The sequence below is a fragment of the Rhinatrema bivittatum genome, chromosome 9, assembly GCF_901001135.1.
Source record: "Rhinatrema bivittatum chromosome 9, aRhiBiv1.1, whole genome shotgun sequence".
NCBI classification, from domain to species: Eukaryota; Metazoa; Chordata; class Amphibia; order Gymnophiona; family Rhinatrematidae; genus Rhinatrema; species Rhinatrema bivittatum.
The window spans coordinates 165,482,857-165,498,860 of NC_042623.1; the positions used below are offsets into that span (position 1 = coordinate 165,482,857).

The window sequence follows — 16,004 nt, forward strand, 5'->3', positions numbered from 1 at the left end:
GTCCTCTAGATCTGAAGAGAATTTCTCCTCCTCTAAGAACCAATCCAGATCAACATTATGCAAGCTCCTGCATTTTTCAATGGAGCCCACAGTGCCCAAGAAGAGCCCTAGCTATGTTCAACCCCTTACTGCAAAAATTCTCATCCCAACTGAACCCAGCAGATAGGTAAATTTCAGAGGATCTCTGGAAAGACATCTGTCCTAGATAAAAAGCCGGTTCCATGCATAACCATGGCTGCCCAAGCCAAGGAGAAGATATCCAGGGGATTAAGAGAAAGGATTTATTTATAAAAACTTATCAATAGCTTCATTAACTAAACGCAGAGTCTCCATCTGAAAGCAGGGCACCCACAGGGACACATTCAACTTTGTGAAGTCCAGGATGGAATGATATAGATGCCCTCTTTATTTGGACTACAAAGTAGATGGAATATCTGCCCTGTCCCGATTCTTCCCAGAGAACAGGCACTACAGCCCCCAGCTTCCGGAGTCAATCTAGTGTGGTCTGGACTGTGTCCACCTTGCCGCTGGACTGGCAAGGGGGACACCACAAAGGACGTGCTAATTCTAAGGTGTAACCATTGGTCTGTTATCTTGGTAGACTCCTCATAAAAAAGAGCCAAACAGTCTCCTATACTCTTGACCAAAGAGTGGACCAAGGACGTATCATTGAGATTCTTTAGTACTGCCAGAACTGGATCTGGAGTTCTCATGTACGGACTTGTGGATTCTCCAAAAGGACTGCGACCTAGAAGAACCTTGCCACTGCAAAAAGAACCCTTTACCTGTCTGATAATGCCTAGCTTCCCTGTACTTTTGCCTATTTATAAAAGTCTTTCAGTTTCCCTTTGGTTTGTCCTCGGACAATTTATGCCCTTTGGATTCATCCAGGGACTTCACCAGCTGCTCCAACCCTTCACCAAACAATAGTTTGTTCTTAAAGTGAAGACTATCAAGTTGTGACTTGGACTAAACATCAGCCTCTCAATTGTGTAATTAAAGAAGCCTCCTAGCTGAAACAGCCAATATCACATTCCTGACCGAAGTATGAAGTAAATCATACAGAACATCTACTATAAAGGCCAACCCAACTTCCAAATGTTCTGCTCCCTTTACCAAAAGAGGTTTCTTACCCATCCACTGAAATCCGTTAAATCCAGTGTAAACGGGCCCCTTGACATGAAACTACTACACACCGTTGCCCGTATGCCCAGGGCTGAGACTTCAAACAGCCTCTTAAGATGGAGCACCATATTAGTATCTTGGGTATCCTTAAGAGCTGCACAGCCTGCCACTGGAAAGGTAGTTTTCTTCATCACAGCTGAGACTAAGGCATCTCCCTTAGGCAACTTTAACAGCTACAAAGCTTCCTCTGGTAATGGATACAGCTTTGTCATGGCTCTGCTAACCTTCAAGCGTGCCACAGGGGTGTGCCAATCCCTAAACACAAGCTTCTTCACTGTATAGTAGAAGGGAAACACTTCAGCTGGACCTCTCAGACCCTCAAAAAAAGGGTCTTCCCTATCTTGTTCTGATTCCACCTCTATCTCCCTAATCCCAAGCTCCTTCAGCACCTGGGAAATCATGGAGTACAATTCCTCCTTGCGGAAGGGCCGGATCACCTTAGGGTCATGCCCCTCTGCCACAGGGATCTCCATCCATATCCTAATCCCCAGAGAGCAAGGGATCCCCCATTCCCCTCCTTCCCCGAATCTGACTCCCTATCCAAACCCAAACCTGGGAGCCACTTCCTCATGAAGGGATGAATCAGACCCTCAGATCCCCACTAGGAGTCACCTTCTGCACTTTGAAGGGGCATGGACCTTCCCCAGAGTGATGATTCTTCCCTGTTGCACTCTTTCTAGCTAGAAAGGCTTTGTGCATTAACAGCACAAATTCTGTGGAAAAACCCTCTTGTGTGTCATACGCTCCTTACAGGGTGTCCTTGGCCCCATTAAAACCCTTCTAAGGCATTGTCCAAAGCCTCCATGACAGGGGATAACTCCGGAGGAAAAGCTGCTCCAGTCAAAATGGCTGCAATTCCCGCACTACAGAGCAGAGCAGCACTGCCTGCCTCAGCCGCTCGAGGATCCTGGTTTCTTCCCACCACCTTTTTACCTTGAACCACAGCACTAGCAACTCTCGAGCTGTTCTCCCTGCTGCCCTGATAGGATCATTTTAGGTTCTTTTTTTTTTTTCCAATTAAAAACGTTGGGGGTGGGGGGGGGGGGGGAAGGGGTGTTAGGCGTATTGCTGTATGGGGGTATTTTCCATAAATTATGTTAACAAAAAATAGGTGTAGTATTATAGCGTTGTTTTTGATATGTTTATTGTACATTGTTTATTTCATACTGCTGTAATAAACCACAATTTACAAAAAAAACAAAACAAAACACTTTAAGGACACACTTCCCGTAATTACAGCTAGCAAAAGTAAATAAGGGGATACTTTCCTTGCACAGTGTCTAATCTGGATCTTCCTGGAGAAAGGGAGATAAGGGCGGGAAACTGAGGGAGCAGGACCACTGGCTTTCCAAACCACCTCACGACGCTCAGGCAAAGCCAGTGTAAGGGTCACCAATCCCCTACTCCACCAGGCAGATGGCTCTTACACAGAGCCTAACATTCCTGGGAGTAATTTGTCTTTTTCTTCTTTATCAAACCTAACTGCAGGATTTTCACCATAACCATCTGCTGGAGACAGAGAATACTGAGTGACTTCAGGTGGCACACTGTTTTATGTTTAATAAAATAACTCCGCTATCCTCTATTTTTTTAAATTGAGGTTGAGTGAAAAATGGTCTAACTATACATGCATTAATCCTCCTCCCCTCTATTCACTAAATCATATGGAAAAAGCCACTTTTAAATTTCTAAATGACCTTCATAATAGGCATCATCGATCTGTGTTGCCACTTATTGCTGTGCCTTATATATAATCATTGGTCATTATCACAGTCTCTATTATCTGGATTTGAAACTGCAAAAAAAAATCTTTTTGTAATCATAAGCCTACTGTGAAATTAATCCATAAGCCCGATATCCGCTTTAAAACAATTTTCCAGCTCGACATGGGACCGCGTTTCGAACTTAGCAAGTTCTTCGAGGGGCTAAAAAAGCATTCGCATGTATCATCGTTCTCAGCACTAGGACAACTTCAAGAAATAAGCTACACTTGATCAAGATAAGTTTTGCTCTAAAAAATGGTATATAGATAAGCTTCGTAAGATTTGTTCTCTTTAAGAAATGAAATGGAAGTTCTAGTGAATTTTATTTGCAAAGAATTACAAAAAAATTAAAAAAAAAAATTTTTGCAGTTTCAAATCCAGATAATAAGGCACAGCAATAACTGGCAACACAGATCGATGATGCCTATTATGAAGGTCATTTAGAAATTTAAAGGTGTCTTTTTCCATATGATTTAGTGAATAGAGAGGAGGAGGATTAATGCATGCATAGTTGCACTGTTTTATGTACCACAGGTACAGTGAAGCTTTTGTTCTCTGTCTTCATTTGCTGGTGGGGGAGAAAAACCAGTTGTCTGCACTGATCTGGGGATGAAGAGGAAAACACTATTACAAATGAAGTATGTTGACCGATTGATTGTATATTGTAATAATATCTATCAAATGGATTGAGATAGGAGCTTGGGACCAACTGTAGCTCACCTCTTCTACTCACCCCCACATTGGAAAGTATTAGTTTAAGAAATCCCTTTCCCGCCTTCAGAATGTGAGGAAAATAGTCACTTACTGGCTAGAGGCTTGCTTCAGAAATACCTCATCTGTCTGCTTAAAGGCATCAACAAGGCACCGCTTCACCAACTTCTCTACATTGCTTACTTCCCCTGTAACAGAAAGATATGCTGAAAGATTTAGAGTACACTTGCTGAGACAGCCTGCACCTAGCCCACCCTTTTTGACAAGATGTAAGCTTTGGGATAGATTTTACAAATGTACGCCCGCGCGTACTTTTGTTCGCACACCAGGCGCAAACAAAAATACGCCGGATTTTATAAGATACACGTGTAGCCGCACGTATCTTATAAAATCTGGGGTCGGCGCGCACAAGGGGGTGCACATTTGTGCACCTTGCATGTGCCGAGCCCTGTGCGTGCTGCCCGTTCCGAGACCGCTCCGAAATCGGAGCGGCCTCGGAGGGAACTTTCCTTCGGCCTCCCCCCACCTTCCCCTCCCTAACCCACCCCGCCAGCCCTATCTACACCTCCCCTACCTTTATCGTGAAAGTTACGCCTGCTCCAGGCCGATCGGCCGCCGCCACGCGATTCCCCAGCCCGGGAGCGATTTCGGAGACCTCGGCCACGCCCCTGAAACGCCCCTGGGCCGGCACCACGCCCCCGACACGCCTCAAATGTCGTGCCGCCCCCCAACACACCCCCAACATGCCCCCCTAGCAAAGCCCAGGACTTGCGCACGTCCCGGGGCTTGCGCGCACTGCCGAGCCTATGCAAAATAGGCTCGGTGCATGCAGTGGGGTTTTGAAAGGGTTACGCGCATAACTTATGCGCGTAACCCTATTAAAGTCTACCTCTTTGTTTTTACATATGGACATCCATGTAAACTAACTATGATTAATAGCATACGTGCTTTCAGTTAACCCATACATAGCTCACTTCATATGCATACATCATAAGAACAAGTTGAATAAAAGTGTACATATATACACATCTCTCTCTCTCTGATTTTGGACTGCAACATATTGGGGTGGAACATTTTCAGAAACTTGGGCGCCAGCCCAAATTTTTAGGAGCCAAGCTGAAAACCACATCTTTTTTTTTTTTTACTCATTTTGCTTTTTTGTTTCAACTTTCTACTTCCAGCCTCTCTCTTATCTTCTTTTTTATCCCCTCCAGCCTCTCCTTTTCAGCTGCCAACCCACAGTGGATCCTCACCTTCTCCTGCCATGCAGTAGCAAAGCAGTAGTAGTTCTTCACAGGTCTAGATCTGGCCTGCCATCCAAAGCTGCTTTCTTGGGTCTAGGCACCAGGTGCCAAATTTTAGGCACCTGGACAACCTGGCATGTAGGATGTTTCCAGCCTTATACATGTCATGTGTTTGCATAGAGTGCCGACTCTGATAAGGGAGATGCCTGCAAGAGCGAACACACCCACATATATACATAAGGGAACTTTTACCTCTAGGTAGTTTCTTGATTATGTTTTGATGCAGATTCTGGGCTGCAAATCTTGAGGCACGACATCCCCCATGTCCATCAAACACAGCAAAATATGAAAGGCGGGTTCTAAAAAGGAAGTGTACAGGCTGATACAACAATACCTTGCAAAGACAAGTAAGAGTTATGTATCAGGATATTGCTATTAACTGGAAGCTGGCTACACTTTGGGGCGGATTTTAAGAGCCCTGCTCACATAAATCCGCCTGAATTTACGTGAGCAGGGCTTGCGCGCCGGTGCGCCTATTTTACATAGGCCTGCCGGCGCGTGCAGAGCCCCGGGACTCGCGTAAGTCCCGGGGTTTTCCGAGGGGGGCATGTCGGGGGTGGGGCCGATTGGCGTGGCGTTTTCGGGGCGTGTCGGCGGAGTTTCGGGGGCGGGCCCGGGGCGTGGTTTCGGCCCGGGGCGGTGCGGGGGCGTGGCCGCACCCTCCGGAACCGCCCCTGGGTCGCGTCTAGGCGCGCCAGTGGCCCGCTGGCGCGCGGGGATTTACTTCTCCCTCTGGGAGGCGTAAATCCCCCAACAAAGGTAGGGGGGGGGTTTAGACAGGGCCGGGGGGGTGGGTTAGGTAGAGGAAGGGAGGGGAAGGTGAGGGGAGGGCGTTAGCGAATTCCCTCTGAGGCCGCTCCGATTTTGGAGCGGCCTCGGAGGGAACGGAGGTAGGCTGCGCGGCTTGGCGCGCGCCGGCTACACGAAATCGGTAGCCTTGCGCGCGCCGATCCAGGATTTTAGCAGATACGCGGCTCCGCGCGTATCTACTAAAATCCAGCGTACTTTTGTTTGCGCCTGATGCGCCTACAAAAGTACGCGAGGGCGCCCTGTATGAAAATCTACCCCTTTGCCTTTAACCACCTCAGAACTAACCTATAATTTATTAGAGACTAGCCCTCTCCCTCTTTTCTCCAAATTCTCAAGTGTGCATAAGTTGGGATGCTTTTTTCAATATAAATGTTTGCTTTTTGAAAAAGTACATGTGCTACATATGAAGCATCTGTGAAAATGCACAACAAAAAACAGTGTGGTTGAAACACTGTCCAAAGGATCAGATAAAGTCTGGATACTTTTTTTGTTCAAAAGAAGTGTGTGCATCCTCATAAAAAGATACTCCTTGACACAACCAAAGAGTTATGATGGACTGTCCAGAACATCAACACGAAAATCGGTTCTTACCTGCTAATTTTCGTTCTTGTAGTACCACGGATCAGTGCAGACTGCTGGGTTTTGCCTCCCTTCCAGCAGATGGAGACAGAGAAAAACTTTGAGGGCACTCCCTCTTAACCTGGTGTGCCACCTGCAGCTTCTCAGTATAAATAGTACCCAAGCATATATATAACACCATTGAACAGGCATGTCAAGTAAAGGACAAGGAAGAACCAAGTAGCTATAACTATAAACAAGTGAGCTTTCTACGTAGGATAAGGATAAACCTGTACCCTCCTTCTGATGAAAAAGATAACCAGACAACCAAAGAATACTACAATGACAGTGCGAGTGGACTCTCAAGGAACTGAAAACTCTCAATGGGTGGGTGTCTGGACTGATCTGTGGTACCACAGGAATGAAAATTAGCAGGTAAGAACCAAATTTTCCTTTCCTATACGTACCCGGAACAGTCCAGACTGCTGGGATGTACCCAAGCTGTCCTATCTGGGGGTGGGATCCTGACAGTCCAGCTTGGATGACACTGCTGCTGAAATTGGCGACGTCCGAAACCTGGACGTCCAAACAGTAATACATGGAAAAAGAATGCAAAGACTTCCAGGCCACCGTCTGCAAATTTCTTGCGGCGACACCAACTGACTTTTCGCCCAGGAAGCTGCCTGTGATCGAGTGGAATGTGCTTTCAAAGCCTCCGGAACTGGGAGACCGTGACAAATGTATGCGAAAGCAATAGCCTCTTTCAATCAGTGGGCAATAGATGCTTTTTGGCCCCTCTAGGGCCACTCCATAAAACAAAAAGATGATCCGAGAGACAAAAAGCGTTAGTAATTTCAAGATAACGCAAAAGGGCTCTCCTGACATCCAAGATCCTCAATTCCCGCGCGTGAGAAGGTTCCGCCTCAGCATTGGGAAAAGCTGGTAATTCCACAGACTGATTCAAATGGAAAGCTGAAATAACCTTTGGAAGAAACGAAGGAACCATCTGGAGGAGACTCCAGAATCGGAAATCTGCAAAAAAGGTTCCTGGCAAAAAAGAGCTTGCAACTCAGGTACTCTCCTAGCAGAGCAAATCGCTACCAAAAACACTGTTTTCAGAGTTGTCTTTTAAAGAGGCCTTCTTAAGAGGTTCAAACAGAGCATCACACAAGACGTTAAGGACTAAATTGAGACTCCAGGACGAACACACAGGACAGACTGGAGAATTCAAGTGCTTCATTCTATGAAGGAAATGAACCACATCAGGATGTACCGCCAGAGACGTCCCCTGAACTTTTCCCCGAGGTAGCCCAAGGCCGCCACCTGCACCCAGAGGGAATTAAACGACAAGCCCTTACTGAGGCCTCTCTGCAAAAAATCCAGAATTTGAGCCACCGAGGATTGATGAGGAAAGACTCCCTGCTCCCAACACCAGGATTCGAAGACCTTCCAAACCCTGATGTAAGTTAAGGACGTAGATGTCTTGCGAGCTCGAAGCAAGGGGGTAATGACATCCTCCTGGCATCCTTTTTTCCTCAACTGCCTCCTTTCAAAAGCCAGGCCACTAGACAAAAGCGATCCGCCTGGTCGAAAAATATAGGGCCTTGCCATTGAACGTTCTAAAGATGACTCAGGTGCAGAGGACCATCCACTGCCAGATTGATCAGGTCTGCAAACCAAGGCCTTTGGGGCCACTTCGGAGCCACCAAGATCACCTTACCGGGATGATCCTCTAATCTCCGAAGGACCTTGCCTATCAGAGGCCACGGAGGAAACACATATAGCAGAACTGTGCTCGGCCACGGGAGTACCAGGGCATCAACCCCTTCCATCCATGTTCTCCTTCGGCAATTGAAAGAACATGGGGCCTTGGCATTCTTTCAGTTACCATCAGGTCCAGAAGGGGAAGACCTCATCTGCATAATATGAGATCCATTGTTTCGTCTGAGAGCTCCCACTCTCCAGGGTCCATTCTCTGACGGCTCAGAAAATCCACTTACTTGTTGGTTCCTGCTATGTGTGATGCGGACAAATGCTGCTCTGCCCAGGTCATCAGCTGATCGGCTTCTAAGGCTACTGGGCAACTTTTGGTCCCATCTTGCCGGTTGATGTATTGTCTGAGAGGACCTGCACCGCCCAGTTGATCAAGAGCAGAAGAAAACTCTGCAATGCCAACCTCACCACTCTCGTCTCGAGCCAATTGATGGACCACAACGCCTCCCTCTGCGACCATCAGCCCTGGACAGAGTGAGACTGGCATACTGCTCCCCAACCAGTGAGACTGGTGTCTGTCGTTGCTATCACCCACTGAGGCACCTCAAGATCCACTCCTCGCCTAAAGTGTCCTGGCACCATCAGCTGAGGCTGGCCCTTGTGGATTCCGGAAGCGGTAGGGGAACTCCTCCGACACTGGATCTCAACGGAACAACAATGCCCTCTGTAAGGGTCTCATATGAGCGAAAACCCATGGAACTAACTCCAGAGTCGATGCCATGGAGCCGGGGACCTGCAAATAATCGCAGAACCTGGATACTGAAGCCGCCAGAAGGCATTGAACTTGCGACTGGCGCTTGGTGGCCCTTTCATCCGGGAGGAAGACCTTGCCCACTCGGGTGTCGAACCGAGCTCCCAGAAAGTCCACAAGACCTGAGAAGGATGCAGGTGATTCTTCGCCCGATTGACAACCCACCTGAGGGATTGCGGGCGATTCAAGACCATGTCCACTGACTGTTTACAGAGAACTTCTGACTTCGCCCGAATGAGCCATTCATCCAGGTATGGGGGAACTAGAAATCATTCCCTGCAAAGGGTCGCCACCACCACCATCACTTTGGTGAAAGCAAGCAGTGCTGTCGCCAGACCGAACAGGAGGGCGCAAAATTGAAAATGCGTGCCAAGGACCATGAACCGAAGAAACCGCTGATGACCACTGAGAATGCCTTTGTGCAGATACGCCTCAGTCAGATCGAGAGAAGCCAAGAACTCTCCCTTGTGCACTGCCACAATGACGAATCACAGGGTCTCCATCCGGAAATGTGGTACCATGAGAGCCCTGTTCACCTTCTTGAAATCCAAAATGGGATGGAAGTATCTTTTCTTCTTCGGTACCACTAAGTAAATGGAGTAATGTCCCGTATCCCGTTCCTCTTTAGGGACAGACACAATGGCCTCCAGAGATTCCAGTCTGTGGATGGTCTGCTGGACTATTTGCCTCTTCGCTGGTGAGCCACCTGGAGAGATTAGAAAGATGTTTTAGAGTGGCCGAGCAAATTCTAAAGTGTAGCCTTGAGTGATGATACTTAGTACCCACTGGTCTGACATTATCTTGATCCATTCCTTGAAGAAAAGAGACAGCTGTCCCCCAATGACTGGCACGGGGGAATGGGCCGGCCATATCTCATTAAGAGGACTTAGGGGCAAGGGATCCCTGACTGGAACCATTGCGGCCTGCTTGACGCCCCTGAAAGGACTGAGACTAGGAATGAGACCTCCCTGAGGTTTGCTACTGGCCTGCAATTGATGCTCTATTTTGATGAAAACGCCACTGACTCTGAAAACGAGAGCAGGTTGGGGGAAAACCTCTAGGACCCTTCGGCTTATCTTCCAGCAATTTGTGAATCTTATTGTCACCCAAAAACTTGATTAGTTGTTCCAAATCCTTGCCAAAGAGGAGCTTTCCTTTGAAAGAGAGTGCACTAAGCTGCACCTTGGAGGAAACGTCAGCTGACCAATTGCGCAACCATAAAAGTCTCCTGGTGGAAATCGCAGACACCATAGTTCTAGAGCACTCATTTCTTTTTTGTTTTTACTTTGAAATTCACAGGCAAAATAAAAGGAAAACTGAAAACAAAAATTCCTAGTCATTCACAAAGGAATCTGAATAAAGCTGGATGTGCAAATTACATTGGTGCAGGAACCCCCGAATACGTCCCCTCTTGCCTTCAAAGTGCTTGGGAGGTAACAAGTTGGTAGTTGGACAGTTTTTTCCCAGGCCAGCTGTCACTGAGATGGGGGCTGTTTCCAGCTGCTGATACCTTTACTCCCATGTTTTGACCAGCTCTGAATACCGTTCTTGGAGTGCCTGTATTTGCTGGTGGTGCTCTTTAATTGTACTTTCAACTGTAGTCATAATCAGGGAGATGAAGGAAGGAAAAGATGACTTTTCCTAGACCACTGCTACAAAATCTTATGTTTGAGCCCCGCATGTTGCAATTCCCAGAGTTGTAACTGGGGGCAGAGTGGCTGTTCACGACGACAAAAAAAAAAAAAAAGCAAAAGAAACCCTAAATCCATTTAGCTCTAACTAACTTAAAATTTTTTTCCCTGAACTGCTGATAAAAAAAACCCCTCTAAAGCTGTGGGTCTCTCAAAAAGGGGCTGGCACAATCTGTCAGGGAAAAAAACAAGACCATGCCCTAGCTGCATTTGCTCTGATTCTTTAATGCAAGAAACCAAATTAAAAACAAACAGATATTTCCTGACTAATGGCTACAGGAGGGAATAACCAAAGTATACAAGGTATAGATTCCTTTACCCAGGTAGAGAGGGAGAGACCTGGAATAGCTAGTAGACCTTCTGGTGGCTACATTAACTCAAAGTCCCACTGCAAATCCTCTGGAGACGTTTGTACCAGCAATGGCAATTCCTTGACAGCTATTTAAGCATAGCTGTGTAACCGGGATGGGTTTCCTCACAGCCAATGGGAGTCTGGGTGGGCCTAGCTCTGCCCATATCTGGGATGCTACTAAAAATTCAATTTCTCATGAGCCAGCATAGCTCCTCCAGTAGGGCTCCACACCCGCATCACACAAGGCCCAGGTTCAAATCCCCACAGTTCCTTATAAGTTGCCTGCATGGGGGAGCCTGAGAGACAGGGCTTTGCAGAGTGTATTAGTAAAAATCGCCTGGCATTGCTCGGGTTGCTGGTTCACAACTAAAACATAGGGTTTGGCAAACTTGCCAGAGCATATGGTCTTTGCACAGTGCACCTTCCATTGTTCAGGATGCCACCTGGTGGCCACAGACAGACATGACAGTATGACTGACCAACACAAGCCCTTGATATATATGAGAGAAAGATAAAAAAAAAAAAAAATTACTAATCTAAATTAAACTTGCCAAATTTTCCATGGTATAATATTTGGTCAAAATATCTATTTCTCATTTGTCCAAAATACATATTTATCTATCAATTAATAATTAAAACCAAATATGTGTACATTTTAAATTGCTTACATTGCTTCACAAAGGCTTTTATCGAGCCTCTCATTGTTTGACAAAGTCTTTTGTATGTTCCATCTAGATAGTTATTTTCTTCATCTCAATGTTTATTGTCAAATTCTCATTTTCTGATTATAGTATGGATGTGACAAGGACCAAAGCTTTTCCGGTTTTTGGTCCTACATGGTGGAATTCTATTTCTATTGAGATTCACAGTTAGCCTGATTATTTAAACATTTTTAAAATGTTAAAGGCATTTTATTTTGAATGAGTTTTTAATGAGTTAATTTATAATATTGTTTTAAAATCAGCTTTTTATCTGCTGTTTTTGTGTTTTATTGTATTGATTTTAAATGTATTGGGTGTGTATTTTGTAATCAGCAATAGATAAACAGAAGTATGGAATATGCGAATTGTTAAATAAAGTAATACATTTAGTAAAGGTCTGCCCAAAAGGGAGGGCTATGACCCAACTACAGGGCCACTGGAATGGAGAAGGATTTTGAGCACCAGACTGGGGGTGGGGGTGAGGGCAGGCTCCTGAGTGGCCGCTCCTGTGTAGCTGTATGTTTGGAAGGGGGGGGGGGGGGGGTGTCGTGTCATGAGATGCCTCCCCAGCCGGCCATGTCATTACAGTCGGCCTCCCTCTCTCTGACCAAGTGAGGCACTGTTTAGCCAGGTGACTGTACTGCCCAACTATTATTATTATTTTTTTTTTTTAACTTATAGTAAACTACTTGTGCTCTTGACTACAGATCTCACTGACATATTTGAACATATTAGGAGTTTGTGCAACTCACATCGTAGCAGGCAAAGGCTGGCAGTCCTTAGTTATGTCATTCAGTATCGTGTGGGCATCCTGCATGTCCTCTCGTTCGCCTTGTCGCTCTGCTACATAACTTTTAAGATGAAAAATTCCTGCAGCTCCTAGCAAGAAAAAAGAAAAAAAAAAAAAAAAGGAAGTTTACAAACTACCTATAACAGTCTGAAGCTATATTAAACATGGCAAAAGAAAGCAATACTATCATGTCACAGCACATTTCTTACTTATTGGTTTCTAATCATTATATATAGGATTAGATTTAAATTTTAAGTAAAAAAAAAGTACAAAAAGTCTACAGTTTATTTACGTGCACTATTTAGAAATAGTACATTTCCCCCAAGATTTTAAATTTCTTGCAAATTCTGGAAAGGAAAAATAATACATGGAAGCAAAAAAATCACGTAAGTAAAATTTTCAGCAAAAAGCAGAGTGAAACCGTCACCAGATTCTTAACTTTAGCACTTGTGGGCAAAAGTCTCAAAGTAATCCAAAAGCTTTTGCTTACACAAATTACGTGGATTTTTTTCAGATTCCTGACGTTGAGGGAAATTCAATTCTTGGACAACAGATTGTTTTCACACTTTTGGAATAGCACAACTGAATTGCATGCTTTTTACCCCAATTTTCCCAGAAGCGTAACTTTGCTCTGTAGGTAGAAAAAATATTCTCCCAAGGACAAAGCTTCCTATTCCTGCTAGAAACCAAAGGGTATGCTAATACTTTTCCATTTTAGAGAGTACCACGAGAGCATACCCAGCTGAAAGATAAGCTTCAATCTATTTCAGACTACTGAAGGTATATTATTTTATTTTGCATATTACCAGTTTTATCTTTTTTTTTTTTTTTTTTTTACTTTTTCACTCTCCAATTTCTAAATGCCCTTCCCTACATGGCCTGCACAGGTGGCTCTGAAGACTCTTGCAGGCCCAAAGGCTGGATGGGCACTGCTTTTTGGTTGGCAGGGGCTGCCAAGGTAGCAGTATCCATCTGCCTTTTCCCTGGGCTTGAGCACAACTCCTCCATGGCTATGTTTTTATCTGAGTATGGTTTTTTTGTCCCGATAGTTCTTCGTTTCTCATTTTTCTTCCAGCTCAATCAGAACCGATTCTGGCACCATTAGCCTTCATTCACAACTACCTGGGGATTTTTCCTCTGTTTTAATACACCACCACCACTGTTCCTAGTCTGATCATTGCAGCAATGGCTCTGACGCCAGGAGCTATGCACCAAGGATCCTTTTTACCCTTTTTCAGGAACTCTAATTTAGACACTAGGTGTCACCCCTATTGATGACTATTCCTTACAACAATGGTTCCTAAACCTGTCCTGCAAGGACCCCTAGGCAGTCAGGTTTTCAGGATATTTACCATGAATACACATAATATCAATCTGCATACACTGCCTCCATAGTTTGCAAATTTTATCTCATGCATATTCATTGTGGACATGGGAAAGCTGGTTCTTACCTGCTAATTTTCGTTCCTGAAATACCACAGATCAGTCCAGATGCATGGGTTTTTCGTCCCCACCAGCAGACGGAGACAGAGAAGAAAAGCTATACTGACAATGCACTACTTATGTTAGCGTGCCACCTGCAGTCCCTCAATATGACCTGTACCCAAGCCAAGATGAGATTAACAAACACCTCCCTCACCCAACCTGAGCAGGGGGAAAAAAAAAAAAAAAAGGTGGATCCCCAATGAGGCTCTCCAATCCATAACGGAGACTGAAAACTCCCAACTGTAGAACTGCATCTTCTCATCTACACACAGAATAGAGTGGACTTTTCCATAAAGGGCGGGGCTCTGCACTGATCTGTGGTATTCCAGGAATGAAAATTACCAGGTAAGAACCAATTTTCCTTTCCTGTTCATACCTCAGATCAGTCCAGACACATGGGATGTACCCAAGTTTCCCTAAAGATGCACTCTCAGCCCATTTTCTCCAAATACGAGCCATTTCAGGTGCCCAAACATTCAGCCGGTAATGCTTTGTGAAAGTGTGTAGAGAAGACCAGGTTTCTGCTTGCAGAGCTCCTTCGGAAACACCAAATGACATTCAGCCCAGGATGCTGCCTTCCCCACAGTAGAAAGGGCAAGGAGCCCCAATGGGATTGGACATCCCCTGCAAATATAGGCTGAGACAATGGCCTCTTTTAGTCATTGTGTAATGCTTGCCTTGAACGCCTTGTTCCATTTAAATGCCCCACCAAATAGAATGAACAGGTGATCAGACTGACGAAAACTGTTGGTGACTTCAGAACACCACAGTGCCTGACCACATCCAGAAAGTGAAGTTCACCCATATGTGGAGCCGAAGCATCCCAATTTCAAGGAGCAGGATGCTCCACTGTTTGACTCAGGCAAACAGAAGATGTCACTTTCGGTAAAAAAAGGAGGTACTGTATGTTGCAGGAAGAGATCTATACAAGAAAATGCCTGGACCTCAGAAATCCTCCTGGCTGAACAAATCAGCACCTAAAAAGATCTCTTTCAAAGTAAGGTTCTTCAGCGAGATATGTCCTAGTGACTCAAACAAGGACCACACCTGTCTCACTGGCAGCCACAAACTCTTCATTCCTTTCAGAAAAAAATAGACTATATCCAGATGTGAAGCCAGGGGTATCCCCTGCACTTCACTTCTAAAACCAAGACCCTTAGAGAATAGAATGCGAGCCCCTTCACTAACTTGCTTGGAAAAAATAAAAAACCTCAAATATTCAAAGTTGATTCCTGAAGACGAGGAACCCCCCCTTCTCCAAGACACCACTTTTCAAACACCCTTCACACTCTGACATAAGCCAAAAGAGAGGAAGGAATTCTAGCATACAACAAGGTCGTAATGACTTCTTTAGAACAACCTTTCAAACACAGGCTGTGCCTATCAAAGGCACAATAGTGAGACAAAACCAAGCTGCCAGATCCAAATAGAATGAACCTTGATGAAGGCATCAAGGAAGATGGCCTAGCCCTAGAGGCCTGTCCACAGCCAAAATTATTCGATCCATGAGCCATGGACAACATGGCCCCACCAGAATCACCTTCCCCAGGTGAGACTCGATATGTCATAGCCCCTTGCCTATCAGTGGCCATAAGGAAAACATGAACAGGAGACTCCTGATTGAACACGGGAGATCTAGACTGCAGATGCCTTCCACGCCAATCACCCTATTGTGACTGAAGATACGGCACACTTTGATGGTCTGCTTTGAGGCCATCAGGGCCAGCTGAGTTATGCCTCATCACCTGGATCGAATGAGCTTCCATTCTCCGGGATCTAGTGCATCATGGCTAGGAAAGCCTGCCTGAATGTTTACTCCCGCTACATGAGACTCTGCCAGAGCCACCAGGTGCTGTTCCACCCAGAAAATAGGTTCTGGACTTCCTGAGACCCCATTAGTCTCCTGGTTCTCACTTGACGGTGGATAGAAGTCCACATTGTTGCCTTGTCTGAAAGAACTCTCACGCTTGACTGCGCAACTGCGGAAGAAAGGAAGCAACGCTTTGTGATCTGCTCCCATTTGTAAACAAATGATAGACCATAAAGTCTTCGCCATCGTCCACCCACCCTGTGCCATCTGCCTCTTTCAGAAGGTCCTCCCCAGTTAATCACTCACTCAGAGATGTCCAG

The 16,004-nt window shown here is 45.5% G+C and overlaps 1 protein-coding gene across 3 annotated transcripts in view; it reads right to left on the reverse strand.

Moving 5' to 3' along the window:
* ILKAP (ILK associated serine/threonine phosphatase) overlaps positions 1-16,004 on the reverse strand; it is a 130,371-nt gene that overhangs the window by 64,406 nt on the left and 49,961 nt on the right. For all 3 annotated transcript variants that reach the window (XM_029615244.1, XM_029615245.1, XM_029615246.1), the window contains 3 exons: positions 12,352-12,478; positions 5,156-5,262; positions 3,754-3,847 (listed from right to left, as the gene is read on the reverse strand). In XM_029615244.1, coding sequence (XP_029471104.1) covers positions 3,754-3,847; positions 5,156-5,262; positions 12,352-12,478 — 328 coding nt within the window. The remainder of the gene's footprint in view (positions 1-3,753; positions 3,848-5,155; positions 5,263-12,351; positions 12,479-16,004) is intronic.